The sequence below is a fragment of the Salmo salar genome, chromosome 02, assembly GCF_965601325.2.
Source record: "Salmo salar chromosome 02, fSalSal1, whole genome shotgun sequence".
Taxonomy (NCBI): domain Eukaryota; kingdom Metazoa; phylum Chordata; class Actinopteri; order Salmoniformes; family Salmonidae; genus Salmo; species Salmo salar.
Genome location: NC_138292.1, coordinates 33,134,803 through 33,155,526, shown reverse-complemented (window position 1 = coordinate 33,155,526; position 20,724 = coordinate 33,134,803). Strand labels below are relative to the sequence as shown.

Sequence of the window (20,724 nt, the reverse complement as noted above, 5' to 3'; positions counted from 1 at the left end):
ACACCGACATTTAACACGGCCTGTATAACGAACTGAGGGTGGAAACATGAGACGTGTGTTTGTTGTTATTCAGTTTACTTATTTATTGTACTTTTTAATTCCAACTTTGTGGGCGTTTGCCACCCCATTTACAAAGTCATAGTGTCCTTATCGGTTTCCAACTTTCCACTGAGACATACAAATATGAATATCACAAAACAGTCTTTGACTAACATTATAAAATGTAAATCTTAAATAATGTATTTATTCTCTTAAAATGGTCCTAAAATGGTCAATCCACAACATCAGTTTGTACTATTCATCCTTCAAAAAAACTCTTTAAGGTCATTGACCCTACAGCATCTAAGGTTATCATCAGTTTGATTATAAATGAAGCGCTGGAGTGCAGGTGATTCATGCAGTGCATTCCACTGGCACTAAGGCATAAATGAGGGGAACTTAACCAAAACCAAACAAGCTCATTTACATTCTAGATTTGGAGAACACTTCAAATGCATCTACTAGTTCACTATGAAGTACCCCTATTACTATCGCACTTACATATGGAAAATAAATGGGCTAATGCTTTGATAACAAGGAAAACATGGTTTTTAATACCAAATGAAATTGAAATAACTTAGAAAGTAATTTGCTCATCCCTATTAGCATCTGTTGCCTCTTTGTCACAGACTGCAGTGTTCTGAGCCGAGCCCAATGAGTTCCTTCTGAATGTCAGTGGAGCTGGTTGGTTAAGGTGGTCATCCCTGAGAAAGTTGCGGTTGTGAGTTGTGGTCAAGGCTGTGGACTGTGACCGTTCTCAGGGATCCATACTGAGAGTGGTCAATCCGGCCAGAGGTGACAGAGTGAAACGAGGCGTCACTGTCTGAAGTGTCACTCTCGCACCCTTGGGTCTCCAGCCCCCTGCTCACACAGATGGCCGAGAGGGACAATGTTGGGTTGGGGTTATAGTCATCGTCACTAGGCTCAGAGTGGTCCTGTTCTGAGTAGTCTTGGTAAGTCATATCTGGCTCACTGGGGATGACAGGCAGAGATAATGAATGAATGCTCAATTAAATGTCAGATCATGTTAATTCTGATGGTAATGACAGTAGTGATCATAATCATAAATATGAAGAGTCACATCTCCATTACCTGTGTTCAGAGTCACTGGGGGGACTGATATGACCACTACTGTCCCCACTGTCTCCTTCCACCAGCCCTATACTGCTGCAGGCCCCATGCTGCACCCTGCTCTCTGAGGGCCGCCGCCGGGTTGCCATGGAGATCCTCCTCTTCATCAGTCTCCTGGTGCCCCTGTGGGTGATGTGGGGGGAAGTCAGGGCAGCGGTCCACAGGCCCAGCTGCTCATCATCACTGGAGTCTCTGGAACATACCACACAACTGCTATTCTGTACGACTAAGGGGCACATTCTAGTTCATTCATTCATTTTTATTCCACATTAGTTATATGTTTAGTTACTATGTGACAAGTGGTTTCTAGTGACAAAATGCAATTGGGGCAAGTGAGTATATTACTGTATCTTAAGTGTAACCAAACAAAGTGTAACATGATAGTTAAGTGGTCAGCTAGAGTCTAACTGGTTTAACAGTCTAACAGGTGGTCATCATGAGTAATGTGTCCCTGTGGAAGACTCACAGCTCTTCCTCACAGTCCTCCTGAAAGGTCAGGGGTCCCATGCAAACTGCACACACCTGGCCCATACTCTGGAAGCACTGCTTACAGTATACCCCTGTGTAATGTTAGAACAGCACACGGGTTAGAGTGCAACAAACCACAGTGGAGCAGTTGAATGGAACAGAAATGTCAGATGCCAAGGGGAACATAAAACAAATCAAGACCAGGGGCTATGTCACAAAATAATATCAAAGATATGTGTCACGTCCTGACCAGTATAGGGGTTATTGGTTATGGTAGTTTGGTCAGGACGTGGCAGAGGGTATTTGTTTTATATGGTTCGGGGGGTTATGTGTATGTAGAGGGGTATTGTATTTATGTGTTCCGGGGTTTTTGGTGTATGTTCTTGTTTTGGGTTTCTGGGTTTTCTAGGTTTTGTATTTCTTTGTTGGCCTGGTGTGGCTCTCAATCAGGAACAGCTGTACATCCTTGTTCCTGATTGGGAGTCATACTTAGGGAGCTTGTTTTCACCTGTCTCATTGTGGGTAGTCGTATTTTGCACTGCTGTTATGATAGCCTGTGAAACTGGCGGTCTTGGTTTCGCTTTAATTAATATAAATAATGATGAGCACGCAACCCGCTGCGCCTTGGTCCCCTTCTCTCTTCAACGACGGCCGTTACAATATGGCTCGCAAATCTGGGTTAACATTTGAAACACAAGTAATCCCTAAGCGGTTTCAAAGAGTTTTGAAAGGGGTTTTGAGAAACACCCCTCGTGGTGCTTCACCAAAGGTGTTAGCTGATTTCTTATCCTCTAGGGTGACTCAACAGTTTAACAGAGTCAACTCCCTCACTGTACACACAGTAAGGTCAAACTCCATTTCATTTTACAAGGAAAAAGGAAAGATTTTATGACACTCGAAGAAAAGCGGTACATGAAAGGCAGGTAACATTTATGAGCTTGTAGAGTTTTTAAAGGAAACAGATCTACTTTTCAAGGGGGTCCTATAAACAAAAATCCCCAAACAAAGACAACCTTAAAGGTCTGAGTTCGGCTGCTGTACCTTTACACTGAGGGGTGATGCATGTGACCATGCTGGGGTCGCTCTGTCCCTCCCCTCCCCTTCCACAGGCCATGCAAGAGACAGAGGACACCCCCAGAATTTCAGCCAGGTAGGACCCACCTGGGAGGCTAGATTAAATAACACATCATTAGCTGTAATAACATTAGTGATGTGTCAAAGTTATCTGTACAAATATGTGTCATGTGTTACAGTCCTGGACTACTATGGATTTGCATGGGCAAAGAAAATGCACTAGTTAAAATACTAATATGGTGAAAAATGCGAAATGGCTTCAAGAATGGGAGATTTGTGTGAAATTGACATTCATTTTACCAGGTTGTGAGTGTCTGGAGGAATCTGGTCCCCTCTCCGTCTGCCCTGCTCCTGGCTACAGACCTCAGCAGGGCTTTACCTAGAGACGCACGTTGGCTCTGGATCCTCCTGTGGAGGAGCTGCACCCGCTCCTGCCCCACAGAGGAACGAGAAACACCATTACCTGCTCTATGTTATGTTAAAAGTGTCTGGATCTGGAAAAGGTGCTGGACAAATAGAATTCATCTGCAGCCTGGCCCAGTTGATAATCTATAGAATTTCCTGATCATGCTTGTCAATCTCAGAGAGGAAATTAGATTGTCACCAGGGCAAGACAATAAATACCCATCGGCTGACAATAGACAAATACAGGTAATTGCCAAAATAAAAGGAAACACTTGAGTAAATGAGGGATACAAAGTATATTGAAGCAGGTGCTTCCACACAGGTGTGGTTCCTGAATTAATTAAGCAATTAACATCCCATCATGCTTAGGGTCATGTATAAAAATGCCCTGTTGCCCATTATTTTGGCTAACATGGCTAGAAGAAGAGTTCTCAGTGACTTTGAAAGAGGGGTCTCAAAGCAGTATAGGGGGTTTAAAGGGTGTGTGTCTCAGTCACCAGATCTCAATTCTCAATCCAATTGAACACTTATGGGATATTCTGTATTGGCGCATGTTTACGGCGCCCTGTTTACATCGTGACGTATTTCACTACACCGTACGTCATCTTCACGGAGTCTTGCCCCGCTACTGAACGGACAAGTGTAGTGTTTGCAATGCAAGATGGAGGAGAGCCTGTCTCTCGTCAGAGATTGCATTTATTTAGTGAGATTACAAAATGTGGCCTTTTCATTCAAGACAGGATAAATATATTGTTTTATACATGTTTTGTTTAGTTACGTTTTCCTCAACTTGTTTCTATAACTTTATAGCAAGTCAAGTTAGATTGCACTGCAGAACAGCTAGCTAAAAGCTAGGGCTAGGTTGACGATACCATTGTAGCTAGCGACCTCCACCTAATAATTATCATCAAAAACAAACGTTATTACCATCACAATGAACTTAAAAAGGAGGCAACAGTCATATAGTAGAATTAGCTTAACAGCCTATGTGTATTATTTAACATTACTATTAAAATAGTATTCACTTATAGGAATTTGCTAGCTATCCCAAAAAGCCATTACCGAAAACAACATATTATCTTCTGTGGTCTGCCAACTTCCTGTTCTTCGACGGACTCTGGCTGGACTGAAGATGACGCAAAATTTGACCGCAAGGGGGCATTGCATTTGCACTCCGTTTTGGACGTCTCCATTGAAACGCATGACATCTGGTGCAACGTAACGGAGTGCTTATGGGTAATGTGAACGAGGCTTAAAACAGCGTTTTCTACCACCATTAATCTTAGGGATAGGCATTCCTCTGGTGGCACACCAGTCGACAACATCCGGAGAAATTGGAGGGTGTGCAATTCAAATAAATAATCGTAATATTAAACATTCATGAACATACAAGTATCTTATATCATTTAAAAGCCTAAATTCTTGTTAATCTAACTGCGTTGTCCGATTTACAATAGGCTTTACAGCGAAAGAATACAATGTGATTGTCTGAGGATGGCTCCCCACATCAACATATTTTTCAACCAGCACAGGCTTCATAAAATCACAAATAACAATTAAATAAATCACTTACTTTTGAAGATCTTCTCTGTTTGCAATCCCAAGGGTCCCAGCTACAACACGAATGGTCGTTTTGTTAGATAAAATTCTTTATATCCCAAAAAGTCTGTTTAGTTGGCGCCGTCAATTTCAGTAATCCACTCGTTCAACATGCAGACAAAGGAGTCCAAAAAGCTACCGCTAAACTTCGTCCAAACAAATCAAGCGACATTTCTATTTAATCCTCAGGTGCTCTAAAATGTAAATAAACTATAATATTTCATACGGAAAGTAAAATGAATAAACGCTCTTCCTCGTGCGCCAAAAGACTGATATTGTTCCGGTGCTCTCTTCACCAAAACTCCAAGTTTAAAAAAAAACAAGCCTGAAACCTTGAATAAAGACTGTTGACATCTACTGGAAGCCATAAGAATTGCAATCTGAGAGCCGGAATTACATAGGACCCATAGCTTCCATTGTAAGAGCCTGGGACGTAAATAAAATTCTGGTTGCTTTTCCTTCGGATTTTTGCCTGCCATATCAATTCTGTTATAGTCTCAGACATTATTCTAACAGTTTTTGAAACATCAAAGTGTTTTCTATCCAATGCTACCAATTATATGTATATCCTGGCTTCTGGGCCTGAGTAACAGGCAGTTTACTTTGGGCACGCCAGTCAGGCAGAAGTTCAGGAAACTAGACCCTGTCGCTAAGAAGTTTTAACAAAACCCAAAACTATGGAATTTCTCATGGAAGAATGGTGTCGCATCCCTCCAAAAGATAAATAGAGTTCCAGACACTTGTAGAATCTATGCCAAGGTGCATTGAAGCTGTTCTTCTGGTGGCCCCGCGCCCTATTAAGACACTTTATGTTGGTGTTTCTTTTATTTTGGCAGTTACCTGTACATCGAGTTGTGTGCACATAGACTAAGTTACGTTACACAGACCCGGTGTCGATGCTCAACATTCTGTACATGGTTTGAATTCCATCTGATCCAACAGTCTAGTATAAAATGTAGTGACACTAAACCTGAAGCTGCTGGCAAAGTGTATGAACACTGCCATTAGAATGATGCAACACCTTCCCTGTCACACCAGTTTGTAATATATCATAGTTGAGTGTGATGCTAACTGTGCCACGACTAGTATATAAACAATGACAAAGACCGCCACTATATAAGACCAGCATTCAATTTCTGTCTGTTCTTTTGTCCTGAAATCAAGATAAGCACATCTGTATTGCAGTGCAGTGCTGACCTGCCTGTTCCACTGAAGTCTTGAAATTGTTTCAATTCTATGCATGGTTCACATTCTTCTTAGACTCCCAGACCAGCAGACTACTGCAGAACAAGTTCTATTGTGCCTGCCCAACACCACAACCTGAAGTGGCTATTGTGAACAAATCTATCTGTGGATCATTTTATTTCAGTGTAGGTTTTATGTAACTGACAGCCCCTAACTCATCAGTGTTTGCAGATCTAAAGGAAATGGATAGATGGAAGCAACAGCTAAGCACTGGATAGGTATCCATCTATTACTACACCTACCTGGTTCCTTCAGATCAGCAAACACAGAAGTGGTAAGGACTAGAGGAGTGGGTTTGGGAGTGGACAGATAAGGAGAGAGGTGTGACTGAGTAATAACGTACCTGTTCTCGTTTCGGGTGGTACCTGGCACACACCAGCCTCCTTAACCGCTTGACGTAGCTTCCAGCGAACACAATGAACAAGGAGAGTCCATAGAGGAATCCTGTGATAAGAGAGGAAGCAAAGTGAAAAGGTTATTTTGGCCACTGGGTGTCAGTGTCTTTTAGCAAAAAATATATATTTCCTTTCACAACAATTGTCCATTACAGAGACCCTGTAGAATTTACTCCATATCCCTAGGCCAAGGGCTAGATATAGATAACTGCCAAAATAAAGGAAACACCAATATAAAGCCTCTTAATAGGGAGTCGGGCCACCACGAGCCAGAACAGCTTCAATGCACCTTGGCATAGATTGTTGTGTCTGGAGCTCTATCGGAGGGATGAGACACCATTCTTCAACAAGAAATTCCATCATTTGGTGTTTTGTTGATAATAGAAAACGCATTCTCAGGCACCGCTCCAGAATCGCTTCCATAAGTGTTCAATTGGGTTGAGATCTTGTGACCACTATCGCCCTGTGGATGGGAGCATTGTCATCCTATGGGAGCATAGCCATGGTAGCAAAAATAATGGCCAAAATAATTTTATACATGACCCTAAGCATGATGGGATGTTAATTGCTTAACATTAATTGCTTACGCATCTGCTTTCAATATACTTTGTATCCCCCATTTACTCAAGCATTTCCATTATTTTGGCAGTTAATGTTAGGAGCAAGTTCTACCAGATATTTTAAGGTTAAAAGTCCCCAAAAAATATAATTACTGAACAAAAATATAAACGCAACATGTAAAGTGTTTGTGCCATGTTTCATGAGCTGAAATAAAAGATCCCAGATATTTTCCATATGCACAAAAAGCTTATTTCTCTCACATTTTATGCACACATTTGTTTACATCCCTGTTAGTGAGCATTTCTTCTTTGCCAAGATAATCCATCCACCTGACAGGTGTGGCATATCAAGAAGCTGATTAAACAGCATGATCATTACACAGGTGCATCTTGTGCTGGGCACAATAAAAGGCCACTCTAAGATGTGCAGTTTTGTCACACAACACAATGCCATAGATGTCTCAAGTTTTGAGGGAGCATACAATTGAAATGCTGACTGCAGGAATGTCCCCCAGAGCTGATGACAGATAATTGAATGTTAATTTCTCTACCATAAACTGCCTCCAACATCATTTTAGAGAATTTGGCAGTACATCCAACCGGCCTCACAACCGCAAACCACGTGTAACCGCGCCAGTCCACGACCTCCACATCCGGCTTTTGCACCTGCGGGATTTTCTGAGATCAGTCACCCGGGCAGCTGATGATACTGAGGAGTATTTCTGCCTGTAAAGCCCTTTTGTGGGGAAAAACACATTTTGATTGGCTGGGCCTGGATCCCCAGTGGGTGGGCCTGGCTCCCAAGTAGGTGGGCCTATGCCCTCCCAGGCCCACCCATAGCTGCACCCCTGCCCAGTCATGTGAAATCCATTGATTAGGGGCTGATACATTTATTTCAATTGACTGATTTACTTATATGAACTGTAACTCAGTAAAATGGTTGTGGACTATATTGCCACTCCTATTTGCCATCTCTTCAATCTAAGCCTACAGGGAAGTGTGTGTACTCAGACCTGGAGGGAAGCTAAAGTAATTTCACTACCCAAGAAAAGCAAAGCACCCTTTACTGATTCAAACAGCCAACCAATCCTGCTACTAACCCTTAGTAAACCTTTGGGGAAAAAAATGTGTTTAACCAGATACAATGCTTTTTCACAGTAAACAAATTAACAACTAACTTTCAGCACGCTTATAGAGAAGGGCACTCAACATGTACGGCACACACAAATGGCTGATGATTGGCTGAAAGAAATTGATAATAAGAAGATTGTGGGAGCTGTTTTGTTAGACTTCAGTGCAGCTTTTGACATTATCAATCATAGTCTGCTGCAAAAACACGTGTTTTATGGGTTTACATCCTCTGCCATATTGTGGATTGAGAGTTACATATCTAACAGAACACAGAGGGTGTTCTTTAATGGATGCTTCTCTAACTTAAACTAATCAATCAATAAAATGCATTTATAAAGCCCTTCTTACATCAGCTGATGTCACAAAGTGCTGTACAGAAACCCAGCCTAAAACCCCAAACAGCAAGCAATGCAGGTGTAGAAGCACGGTGGCTAGGAAAAACTCCTTAGAAAGGCCAGAACCTAGGAAGAAACCAAGAGAGGAACCAGGCTATGAGGAGTGGCCAGTCGTCTTCTGGCTGTGCCGGGTGGAGATTATAACAGCACATGGCCAAGATGTTCAAATGTTCATAGATGACCAGCAGGGTCAAATAATAATAATAATCACAGTGGTTGTCGAGGGTGCAACAGCTCAGCACCTCGGTAGTAAATGTCAGTTGGCTTTTCATAGCAGATCATTCAGAGTATCTCTAACTCTCCTGCTGTCTCTAGAGAGTTGAAAACAGCTGGTTGAATACCAAGTAGATTTAGGCATACCTCAAGGTAGCTGTGTTGGCCCCTTACTTTTTTAGCTTTTTACTAATGACCTAATATATTTTTACTAATGACTAATATATTTTTACTAATGACCTAACTGACCATCCTACCGATCCTCGACTTCGGCGATGTCATTTACAAAATAGCCTCCAATACCCTACTAAACAAACTGGATGCAGTCTATCACAGTGCCATCCGTTTTGTCACCAAAGCCCCATATACTACCCACCACTGCGACCTGTACGCTCTCGTTGGCTGGCCTTCGCTTCATAATCGTCGCCAAACCCACTGGCTCCAGGTCATCTACAAGACCCTGCTAGGTAAAGTCCCCCCTTATCTCTGCTCACTGGTCACCATAGCAGCACCCACCTGTAGCACGCGCTCCAGCAGGTATATCTCTCTGGTCACCCCCAAAGCCAATTCCTCCTTTGGCCATCTCTCTTTCCAGTTCTCTGCTGCCAATGACTGGAATGAACTACAAAAATCTCTGAAACTGGAAACACATCTCCCTCACTAGCTTTAAGCACCAGCTGTCAGAGCCCATCTATAATTTAGCCCAAACAACTACCTCTTCCCCTACTGTATTTATTTATTTTATTTATTTTGCTCCTTTGCACCCCATTATCTCTATTTCTACTTTGCACTTTCTTCTACTACAAATCTACCATTCCAGTGTTTTACTTGCTATATTGTATTTACTTTGCCACCATGGCCTTTTTTGCCTTTACCTCCCTTATCTCACCTCATTTGCTCACATTGTATATAGACTTATTTTTCTACTGTATTATTGACTGTATATTTGTTTTACTCCATGTGTAACTCTGTGTTGTTGTATGTTGTCAAACTGCTTTGCTTTATCTTGGCCAGGTCGCAATTGTAAATGAGAACTTGTTCTCAACTAGCCTACCTGGTTAAATGAAGGTGAAATAAATAAATAAATAAAAATAAAGTCAGTGCATCCATGTATGCTGTTGACTCAACATTATACACGTCAACTACCACAGCAAGTGAAATCACTGCAACACATAAAGATCTGAAGTCAGTTTTAGAATTGGTGGCTAGTAATAAGCTAGTCCTAAATATATCAAAACCTAAAAGCATTGTACTTGGAACAAATCATTAGCCAAACCAGTGGTTCCCAAACTAGGGGTCGCCTGATATGAAAATGGGGTTGCGGGAGAATTTCCAAAATCCCCTCAAAATGTAAATATATACCCTTATATATAAATTATTTTAATCTAAAAAATAAAATGTAACCAGAGAGCGCTCTTAGATCATGGGAAAAGGCCGCACTTGACCATTGCACTTGAATCATTCCCACGGTGAATGGCTAGGAGAGACTTTGATATTACCAGCTGCAATTGATATGGTGAAAACAATGTGTTGGGAGGCAGAGGCACAGAAACTCATTTCAATACCTTTGTCAGATAACACTGTTAAACAAAGAATTTATGCTATTGCTAGCAATCAAGAGGAAACTCTGACTGAATGACTCAAAAACTTCCCAGCTTATCCTCTCCAAATGGACGTCAGCTGTTAGGGCCGAGATACCTATGCATTTACTTTTGTTTGCTATTCCTTTTCGGGGGATGCTATTTACAAGGACATATTGTTCTGTCTCACGATTCCTAAGTATGAAACGACATATGGGATGTTGAGTGTGCTGCATGGCTATATTGACGACGAACAGATTCCATACGGGATCGAATAGTGGACTTTTGCACAGATATAGCTCCATCTATCACGGGACAGCGGGCAGGCCTCTGCACTCTAGTTATGAATGTGTCTCCCTCTGCAATATGGACGCATTGTATGATACACCGAGAGCAACTGGCGGCAAAACAGCTGAGCATAGAACTCGAGATATACTGCAGCAGGTAACTTCAATGGTTAACTACATCAAACCACATCCACTGAGCCCACGCGTGTTCGCATAACTATGTGGAGATATGTGATCAGAGCATAGCAATGTTTCACATCGAGTCTTGGTGGTTATCAAGGGGGAGTGTTGGGGGAAAAAATGTGCATTGAGAGAGGAACTGTTGTCATTCACAATGGATATAAAAAGAAAAAAACCAGACTTGGTTAACTTTCTGTGTAATGAAAAGAAAATAACAAATAACAGCATCATCAGTAAGTGTCCCACACAAGTGATTACTGCTCACCTCCAACACTTGGATGAGCATTTTGGGACGGACCTACTTCCCAATCCATTTGAATGTGATCCTGGCTCAGTTGACATGCCGGTAAGTGAAATTGAACAGCTGACATAGCTGTCATGTGGCTGAATACTGCAGACAATGCATTCACGGGTCACTACAGAGGAGTTTTGGTTCTTGACTCAAAGGCAATACCCTGCTGTCTCCCTCTGAGCATTAATGCCGCGTTCAAAACAACTGGGAACTCAGAAATCTCCGACTTCCGTGCGCTCAAGGCAACTGGGAACTCGGAAAGAAATTAGCTCAGACTGGGAAAAATAGTTTTGAACGGTCATCCAACTCGGAATTCCAACTCAGGAACTCAGGCCTCTTTCTAGACCTGACTTTCTGTCCTAAAGATCACTGTCGTCATGATTTGAACTTGTATTTTTCAGAGTTCCCAGTTGTCTTGAAAGCACTATAAAACTCATGGTAGGCTACCCTTCGCCAGTTTATATCTGTGTGAAGCTGGATTCAGTGCTCTCTTCTGCATTAAAACCAAATATCGATCCAGGTCGACCACGCCCCCTGACTTTGAGAAGCTCCGATGCAACATGAATCAAGCACACCCATCTCATTAGTGGTGGTGAGGTAAGGGACATTATGTCAGACTAATTTGCAATTGACTGCTCTACATTCAAAATATGTGATGTTGAGAAGACAATCAGAAAAACTGTTAAAATGTTTTTCATTTCACTGCCTTAGCCCCCCCCCCAAAAGTAAACATTGGCTGTAAAGTGTATACATTTTTTCACATGGGGTGGGGTCACCAGAATTTTCAGGTTTGGGAACCCCTGCACTAAACCCTAAACCTAATCTACATTTTTGACTGAACAATTGAGCAAGTTGAGGATACTAAACTGCTTGGTCTAACCCTAGATTGTAAACTGAAATGGTCAAAACATATTGATGCAACGGTAACTTAGATGGGGAGATGTCTGATAAAGCGCTGCTCTGATTTCGGACATCATTATCAACAAAACAAGTCCTACAGGCCCTAGTTTTATCACACCTGGACTACTGCCCAGTCATATGGTCAAGAAGGACATAGGCAAATTACAGTTGTCTCAAAATGGAACAGCACGACTGGCCCTTAAATGTACACAGAGTGCTAATATCAATAACATTTATGTCAATCTCTCCTGGCTCAAAGTAGAGGATAGATTGACTGCATCACTACTTGTCTTTGTTAGAGGTATTGATGTGTTGAAAGCACCGAACCGTCTGTTCAAACAGCTAACACACAGCTCAGACACCCATACATATCCCACAGGACATGCCACCAAGGGTCTCTTCACAGTCCCCAAGTCCAGAACAGACTCTGGGAAACGCACAGTACTACATAGAGCCATTACTACATGGAACTCTCTTCTACATCAAGTAACTCAAGCGAGCAGTAAAATCAGATGAAAAAACAACAGATAAAACAACACGTCACAGCACAACACGGACTGTGAAAAGACACACACACTCTCTAACACACAAACATTGTAATGTAATATTGTATTATATCATGATATTCCTTTTTGATTGGCTTTAAGAGCTCGGTATATTTGCACTGTAGAATTCAATGGCTATAGTTCATTTTTATATGTTTTGTTTGAGCTGGTTTTAAAAGCTTAAGTCGAATTGAACACAGTATTGGTATTGTTGAATTTGATGTTCATAATAGCAAGCTAGAACTGATGGCTTGGTTAGATAAAGTCTGTTTGTCTGGTTACCACGGACACTACTGTAGCCATCTAGTAAACTTGCTAGCTACTTTAATGGACGTTGAACACATTTCTACAAACAAATGAACACATTTCTAGTGCCAAATGTGTTAAATTGTAGCCATGGTATAAAAGGGATAATTAACTTATGGCTCTATGCATTCTCTGGAAAAGAATGTAACTCCATGGACGGTCAGTTCCACTCCACTAGCGCTTGGTGGAACACGCCTTCCACGTCGTTCATCATTTTCCATAGAACACATAGCTCCTCGTTGACTATCCCTTACTTAATGTAGTATTGTAAATGTTATATTGTACATTTGTAATAAGAGTAATAATGTATTGTATTAAGTATTATTGTACTTATAATGTAGGCTGTTGTTTTGTTTTATTCCTGTTTGGACCCCAGGAAGAGTAGATGCTGCCTTGTAACAGCTGGGGATCCTAGTAAATACTAAATAATACTAATCTAGGTGTTACCTATGAGCATGTATCCTGAGTGGTCTGGCTCTGAAGGCTCCATCAGACACTTCTTGCTGAGAACAGTGATGTTGCCCTTCTGCAGAATGGCGAAGGCAGCCACTATGTCCTTGAAGATGTCCGAGGCATAGCCTGTGCCATTTACTTCCACCGCCACTACGATGGGTGCTAGAGAGAGCACAAAGAGAGAACAATGTATTGGATGATGTTGTTTGTTCCAAATATGGTTTGATATACAATTTCATTAGAATAATCTGTACTATAGTATTTAATTGGAAACTGATGTCCAGTTTAATTCCTTGATTGTACTGAATAGAATGGAGTAAAGTGATGTTCAGGACAAGTCTCAGGTTTCAGGCAAGGTTACTCATCACACCAAACAAACACTTTCTCTCATTAAATAAACTGTTCATTATGTCTAAGAAAAACTAAGTCCAAAATATCAGCCCCAACAAAATGTGTACAAATAAAATAGCTTGAGACTTGGTTTGTTTGCAGTGTTTCTGGTTTCATTCAGGTAAATATCATTTTTGGAAGCAATAACAAATGCAGACATTATACCTCTCATCTATTTCTGTTTTTAACCATGCACCTGTGAGTGCACTGATGGGTGGGGTGGCTAGTAAGATTTCCAATGTATTTATTACAGTAAATAACCTTGAACTGAACTGAACATCATCTATTTATTTCCCTGTAGCCGGACTGTCTCACCTCTGGCCACGATGTCCCCCTGGGCTTGGTGGTGCACCAGGTCAAACATCCAGAAGACCACCAGGTCCAGCGCCACCACCAGGCATCCCATGGCTATGTGCCTGAGAATGGACACTGCGCTGAGGGCAGCCGTCTGCCGCTCCCTGGCCGTCAGGTACACTGAGACTAGAGGACAGAGATGGGTGTGGGGTAGGGGAGGTTAGGTGGGTGTTTTCACTGCCATGACATCAATGTTACACTGACTTTCTCTTTCACCTTTCGAGACATTTTTGTTGTTCTCTCTCATTTTCTAACTTCTCTATATCCTTTTGCTTTGTACCTTTTCTCTCAACACCCACACTGCTTCCTCCCTACAATCCATTTATCTTTTCTTCTCCTCTTTTCTGTGCATTCCCTCTCTTCCTGCTCCACTCACATGGTCTGATGTAGGTGCGGGCCTCTCTCTGGCTGAGCGGTAGGACAGGAGGTTTTCCCTCACTAGCCAATCTCTGGTCGAGCTCCTCAAACTGCTCTGTGATGTAAGTGTTGTCAAAGTAATCCTGGTGCAGGTACTTGTGTTTGTACAGGACAGCCCTTTAAAACACACATACAAAGAGCACACCCAACACAGACACACACGCGCACACACACACACAGTATAGAGCAGGGTTTCCCAAAATCGGTCCTGCCCCCCCCCCCCCCCCCCCCCCGTGCACGTTTTGTTTTTTGCACTATATAGCTGAGGGGGCCCCAGGACCGGAGGGGGGAACCCCTGGTATAGAGTATACCTTTCTTGTCAAACCTTGTTTGCATGGCCCATGTGAATGAATATAGACTCACTGTAGGTACATTAGCAGCAGAAGGAAGAGGCCTATGTAGGCTATTAGCCCCATCACTTCCTGGAAACGTCCCAGCTCCACCGACACTTCCTCCATCATATCCTGTGACACCTGCTGCAGCGACTGACTGCTGTTCACATTCGTGTCAAAGTGCATAGAGGCCGATATGTTGAACTCAAACTCCTTCTTCATCTTCTCGAAAGCTGCTATGGTTGCTAGAAGAGAGCAAAAAGACACGCACCAGAATGTGCCACTGTGCATTTGTGACTGTTTAGAATGGCCATCAAAAAGGAGTTACAGTAGAATGATGGTATTAAAGAATGTTCTACCTTTGAATAGAGAAGTAGTAGAAACTATTATGAGGGCAAGGTTTTTGTACCTCTGCACTTCACTTACGGGCAGCAATCTTTGTCTTCATGTGGCCAACAATGTAAGAAGGGATGATGCAAAACAGCTGACCAACTGAAATGAGAGGAATGTATTGAGAATTACTGTCCTCATACCTACAATGACATAACCTCTAGCTAATTTACGTGACAAATGCATCTCTGCATCACAGGCTCTATTCATTGTCTCATAAAACCATTGTGAACGGTCATTAAAAGTAAACCCAAGTGTCATGTCAGGTTTATAAGACAGCATTATATAGGATTTATGACCCATAGTTTAGAAAGTGAAATGCCACCATTCACTTTATGCTGAGAGCAGCATTCTAGATCTCCCAAGGGCCGGAAGTGTGTTTTATCTTTTCTTTCTCTTCCTCCTGTCTCTGGCCCTCGGTCATGTTTGGATTAAAAAGTCTCCAATGCCTGGCTAGCCCGAGATAAGTGGTGGATATGAAACAATAATTCATTTGAAAAGAAAACATGGGAGGCAGAGGGATGGAGGGTGACTCACGGCTGCGCTCCTCCTGGGAAATGTGAGAGGAAACCTGAGAGCGGCGTGGGGCTGGAGGGTTTTAACAAGGCCTTGGCCCCTAAGTTACCCTGCCCTCCTAGGCTAAAGAATAACACAGAGCACCGCAGAGCTGCTAGAGAGGAGGGCTGTGCTGTACCTCTACACTGATGTCAACCTCACAACAATGGGTGATCTATTTTTCCATGAGCTTACATATTTATAGTCAGCACTTTTTCACTGAAATCGGGAAAAAAAACAGGCTTGGGTGCAAAAAAAGGTAACATTTTAACTGAATTTCAAAAGATTTTAAACCACTGACAACCCAGCTAGCACATAATGTTCTGAGAACCATATGTTGCTTAGAGCTTGGTGAGAGCGTGGTTATCCTATGGTTATTTTGCATACAACCTTCCCATAACATTTCCTATAGGTTTCATGGTTCTACTTAAAGTAATGTTCTCAAATTGTTCAGAGAACGTTAAGAAACAATGTTCTTCTGTGGTAATTTCAGCATAAGGTTTTCTACAGGTTTCCTCATGGTTCTATTTAAAGTCATGTTCCCCGAATGTTCAGAGAACATTAAGAAACAACGTTCTTCTATGTGAATTCAAGAACTTCAGCATAATGTTTTCTGCAGGTTTCCTCATGGTTCTATTTAAAGGAATTTTCTCAGAATGTTCAGAGAATGTTAGGAAACAAAGTTCTTCTATGGGAATTCCAGTACTTCAGCGTAACGTTTTTTGCAGGTTTCCTTATGGTTCTATTTAAACATTAAGAACATTATGAAAACTTTCCATAAAAACTACAGGAAAACATTAACGTTTAAAGAACATAAACATTCCATTCTCAGCATCAACAAAACTCTCTCTATCCTCTATCTTGTTCAGTGTTTTCAGGTGTGTTGGCCACACCTGATCTTAATGAGTGCCTGTTTCCTTTGAAATAGGGTCTGTTTGAATTGACAAAAATTAACGGCTTTGTATTAGTTAAAAAACCTGGCATGCTAGTTCAAACCTCGTGGCGCAGTGGACTAATTCCATGGATAGAGAGCAGAAGATCATAGGTTTGAATCTCACTGACACCATGACACAATAAAAAACAAATGTGCTTGCATGATTAATGCCTAAGCAAATTAATTTCCATGTGTCCTATCTATGCTTGGAGTTCAAAACAGTAAACCTAAGCTAGCAGTGTTTTAAAAGTCTTATTGAAACATGTTCTCAGAACGTTATTTAATTACCTTAAAATAACCTATCATTTCCATTCTTTAATAAAACCTCCCTGGAAAACGTTCAGGAAACCATAGGAAAACTATCTCAGAACCTCCCTGCAACCTGAAAATGTATGTTCCCAGAACTTTTAGAAAAGCCTTAACGGTAAGGAAACTTATGGCTTTGTTCCCACAACCAATGGGAAACCAAAAACGTACTTTCTCAAAACTGCTAAGGAACCAAATTTGCTAGCTGGGAATGACTTAAAAACAGAGAACAAACATCTCAGATAAAATATGTAATGGTTAGGAGGCAAGGCCCTAACAAAGTTGTTCATCAAAATGGCTCTTTAAGAGAAACATTGAGCTAAGACTGCGACAATGACAATACAGATATGACAACCTAATTATAACACTACTATAGATTTTCTTATTTTTAAACAGACACCTTCCACAGTGATTGATGTCATTTTCACATTTCCTTTGCTTATTGATACAGCTGTATATGTGCAAAAGCCTCTCAGGTTCCTACTCTTGCGATTTGTTCCTGCTTCTTTGTGGACAATAATTTATCCCTCTGACACTATGACAAACAGCTACCCTTCCTCTACTACTGACAGCTGACGGAAGTAAGGGTGAGTGAGGATAGTGATTCTACTGTATGATGGAACAACATGTCAACCAACCTCGAGCGAGACCACAGAGGGGGCGGAACCCATCCACAATGTGACAAAGGAAGTTGAACACAGACAGGAGCTCCATGCAGTCATCACGGGCATCATCAAACAGCTTGTTACACTTCTTATAGGGGGTGCCCAGTTTGTCATTACACACCTCGCCAATGCCGACCAGATAGTGTAACACGTTTCTCAGGGAACGAGCTGTAACAGGAGGTAGAGGGCACAGAAATCAATGGAAGGCTTCATTTGGAGAGTTAAATTGTTAGATACAGTAACTGTACTAACAATGTCTTCAAGTAATGACAGCGCTAGAATAAGCATGGCCCACAGACATACCTACATGGCGGACAGACTCAGTCAGGGCCTTGATTAAGTTCTGTACCCGCCCAGCCACGGAGTGGACATTTTTGGTGATCTCTTTTATCTTGCCCAGCACAGCTGAAACAAGTGGACATTAGGAGCGTATACGGGTGTGTGACATTGCAGAGCACTCAGATAGATTGTGTAGAAATTGTATTGTAAAAGGAGTCATCCACCATATTGTCTATACCAGCAATGTCCTTCCAGTTCAGTGACCATGGAGAAAACAAAGCTAGTGTGAACTATTTGAGACAACATGTATAATGAGTGTAATTACAGCTGTGTTGTGTGATTTTATGGAACAGCTGGACTCACAGAGAAGAGGTGTAGCCGCTCGCTCCATCAGCTGCTGGGTCTGGTTCATGGCAAGTTCGGCCCCACACACCACGCTGTCCGCTGCACGGTCAAAGTTTTCCAGGGTGTTGGTCATGGGGCCCTGGACCAACATGGAGAAGATGAGGAACAGGAGGAAGTTCTTTCCCTTCACTGTGAGGAAATTCATAAAAAGGTGCGTTAGTGGTACCCAGAACAAGTTGGTCTACTGAGTAATGCATTGTAGGTCATTCCTTCCACCCAGGGCGTTTCTCAGATTTTTTTTCTGGGGTGGCCAAGAACCAATCATGATGGCTGGCCATGGGAAATCATCAAACTGGATCACAAATAGCATAAAACATTGGCAATTGCAATGCATTGAATAACTGTTTCAACTGTTAATTTGTATCTGCCCTAATTTATTCAAATACATTAATTTGAAATGATCCATTTGAATCCATATTCAAGATATTGAGGATCTACACTGATCTCAAAAACGACCTCTCAGAATCCATATGATGGAAATCCGTCGAAGTAATGGAAAACTTTAACCCCTGAATGAACGTCTAGTGGTGTTCTTTGACTAAGCAAAAACAAGCAAAAATGACTCCAGCCATTATCACCTTGGCTGCTTTAGCTTTATTCACCCATCGATAAGGGACATACATAACATTCTAGAATAAACACATGCCATAGCCTACAGCAATTAGCTGCTGTACACTAGCACCGGGATTAAAAACTTGAGTTTATTTTCCTGTCAAGTTAAACAGCAGTTACGTACACATCTTCCACCTCTGCACTGCTTTTGACAACTCGGGGGCGGACTGGGACCAGAAATCGGTCCTGGCATTTCTAACACACTAGACCATTTTTTCCCTCGAGGCTCCCACAACGGCCCATTTTTTTTCACTTGAGACTCTCATTATAAGCCAGATCATGATAATTTTGCACAAAAAAAAGTTAGACAGGCCCACTAGAAAGCATATGGACCAGCCCTTCTGGCATCTCCAAACTGACTGTCCTAAAGAGATTGAGCTAGTGGGTGAGCTACTAGGAAACGTGGAGACGTCGCCAGCTGCTCACGATTCCTCTATGAAAGATAGCCTACATAGTGCTTTATTTTTAGTAATTTTTTATTTTCAAAGCGGGGAAAATGTAAACAGGTTGGAGGTGCCTGTGCCTCTTATGTTCTTCTTCTGTGGGGTATTCTGGCGGACTACAACCAAACGAAGGTTAATTCCATGTGTGGTAATACTGATGATTTGTCGCCACATATGGTATGTTTACATAGCAGGTTATGATAACTAACGTGGCAGGTTAGGTGAATTAATGTAACAGGTTAGGAAAAGGATAAGGGTTAGGCTTAGCTACAATGCTAGTTGTCAACAATTGTTGTCCCCGACACTACACCCCATCTAGCCAGAATGGAAGAAATGTAAACAAACAATCTGTGGAAGACAAGTCATCAGTATCATAACACCATGGTAACCATGTGATTTTGAAACTGAGCTTATTGGTCCGTTTGAATTAATCATTTGTTTGCAGGTAGGCTATGACGAGGACCCACCTCCACCTGTTTCGTACAAAATGGCGGTCTTTCCCTTCTACTGTAAGTGCCTACACCAGCCTGGGAAACAATATATCCAGTTTGCAGCAATCCCGTTTCAGTCTCTCTCTGTTTGAAAGGCTGCCCAATTCTGATATTTTTTCACACTAATTGGTATTTTCAGAAATCACAGCAGATCTTTTTCAGAGCTAATCTGATTGTTAAAAATACCAATTAGTGGGGGAAAAAAAGATCAGAATTGGGCTACCTGTCTAAATATTGCCAGTGTTGATTTGACTGGGTATCTGGATACATTTCAACACCCAGCACATATACCATTTTTGTTATGGTATGGTTAAAACAATCTTCATATATAGGGTACTCACTTGAACACAGCATTGGCATCATTAGCATAACATTCGCTCGCACACGGATGGAGAGGCCCATACCAAATGCTGTGAGGAAAGCTATGGCAATCGTGGTATACACACAATACCACAGTCCTTGGTTCTGTACGAAAAGTGCAGTCATTCCGTACACAGAGGCAAGGAATAGGCCAAACAAAAACCCGCCCAAACTCCGCACAAGCCCACGGAGACGAGGATCACGGAAAGGTTTGGTCTTGCTTCGTGGGCGTCGCCTTGGGAATCTGGGAACCCTGTCAAAAAGGTTAGATATTTAGGCTAAACTCACCAATGACAACATTATGTAGTAAGCCTATGCATCTCAATAATGTCAATTTGACAATTTTTTTCCTTACCGCTTGAGGACCCCCCTCAAACACTCCATCGCGGCTTGGCCACTTTGCACGAACCTTTGAAAAAGACCATGTATGCTATGCTGTCCCCATAGACATAAGATTTGTTTTCTTATTTCTAACTGTCACTAGAGAATCGTTATTGTTGCAGGTCTCCACAGAACTAAGTTGCATTATGAGGTCACCAAGATGGAGTTCTTCTTCCCTCTTCTGGAATTATTCCCTCTTCCAGCATGTTCTA

General features: G+C 41.9%; 1 protein-coding gene across 1 annotated transcript; it reads right to left on the bottom strand.

Annotated features, from left to right (window-relative positions):
* Window positions 1-83: 83 nt before the first annotated feature.
* Window positions 84-20,515, bottom strand: dcst2 (DC-STAMP domain containing 2). The gene is made up of 16 exons (XM_014159771.3): window positions 20,487-20,515; window positions 20,113-20,384; window positions 18,184-18,354; window positions 17,845-17,946; window positions 17,515-17,709; window positions 15,118-15,183; window positions 14,723-14,936; window positions 14,319-14,476; window positions 13,904-14,068; window positions 13,193-13,360; window positions 6,305-6,405; window positions 3,013-3,143; window positions 2,680-2,807; window positions 1,637-1,730; window positions 1,132-1,362; window positions 84-1,011 (listed from the first exon to the last, which is right to left on the bottom strand). Exons 1-16 carry the CDS (start codon window positions 20,513-20,515, stop codon window positions 738-740), a joined length of 2,499 nt encoding a protein of 832 aa, XP_014015246.3. The 3' UTR covers window positions 84-737.
* Between the last annotated feature and the right edge of the window lie 209 nt (window positions 20,516-20,724).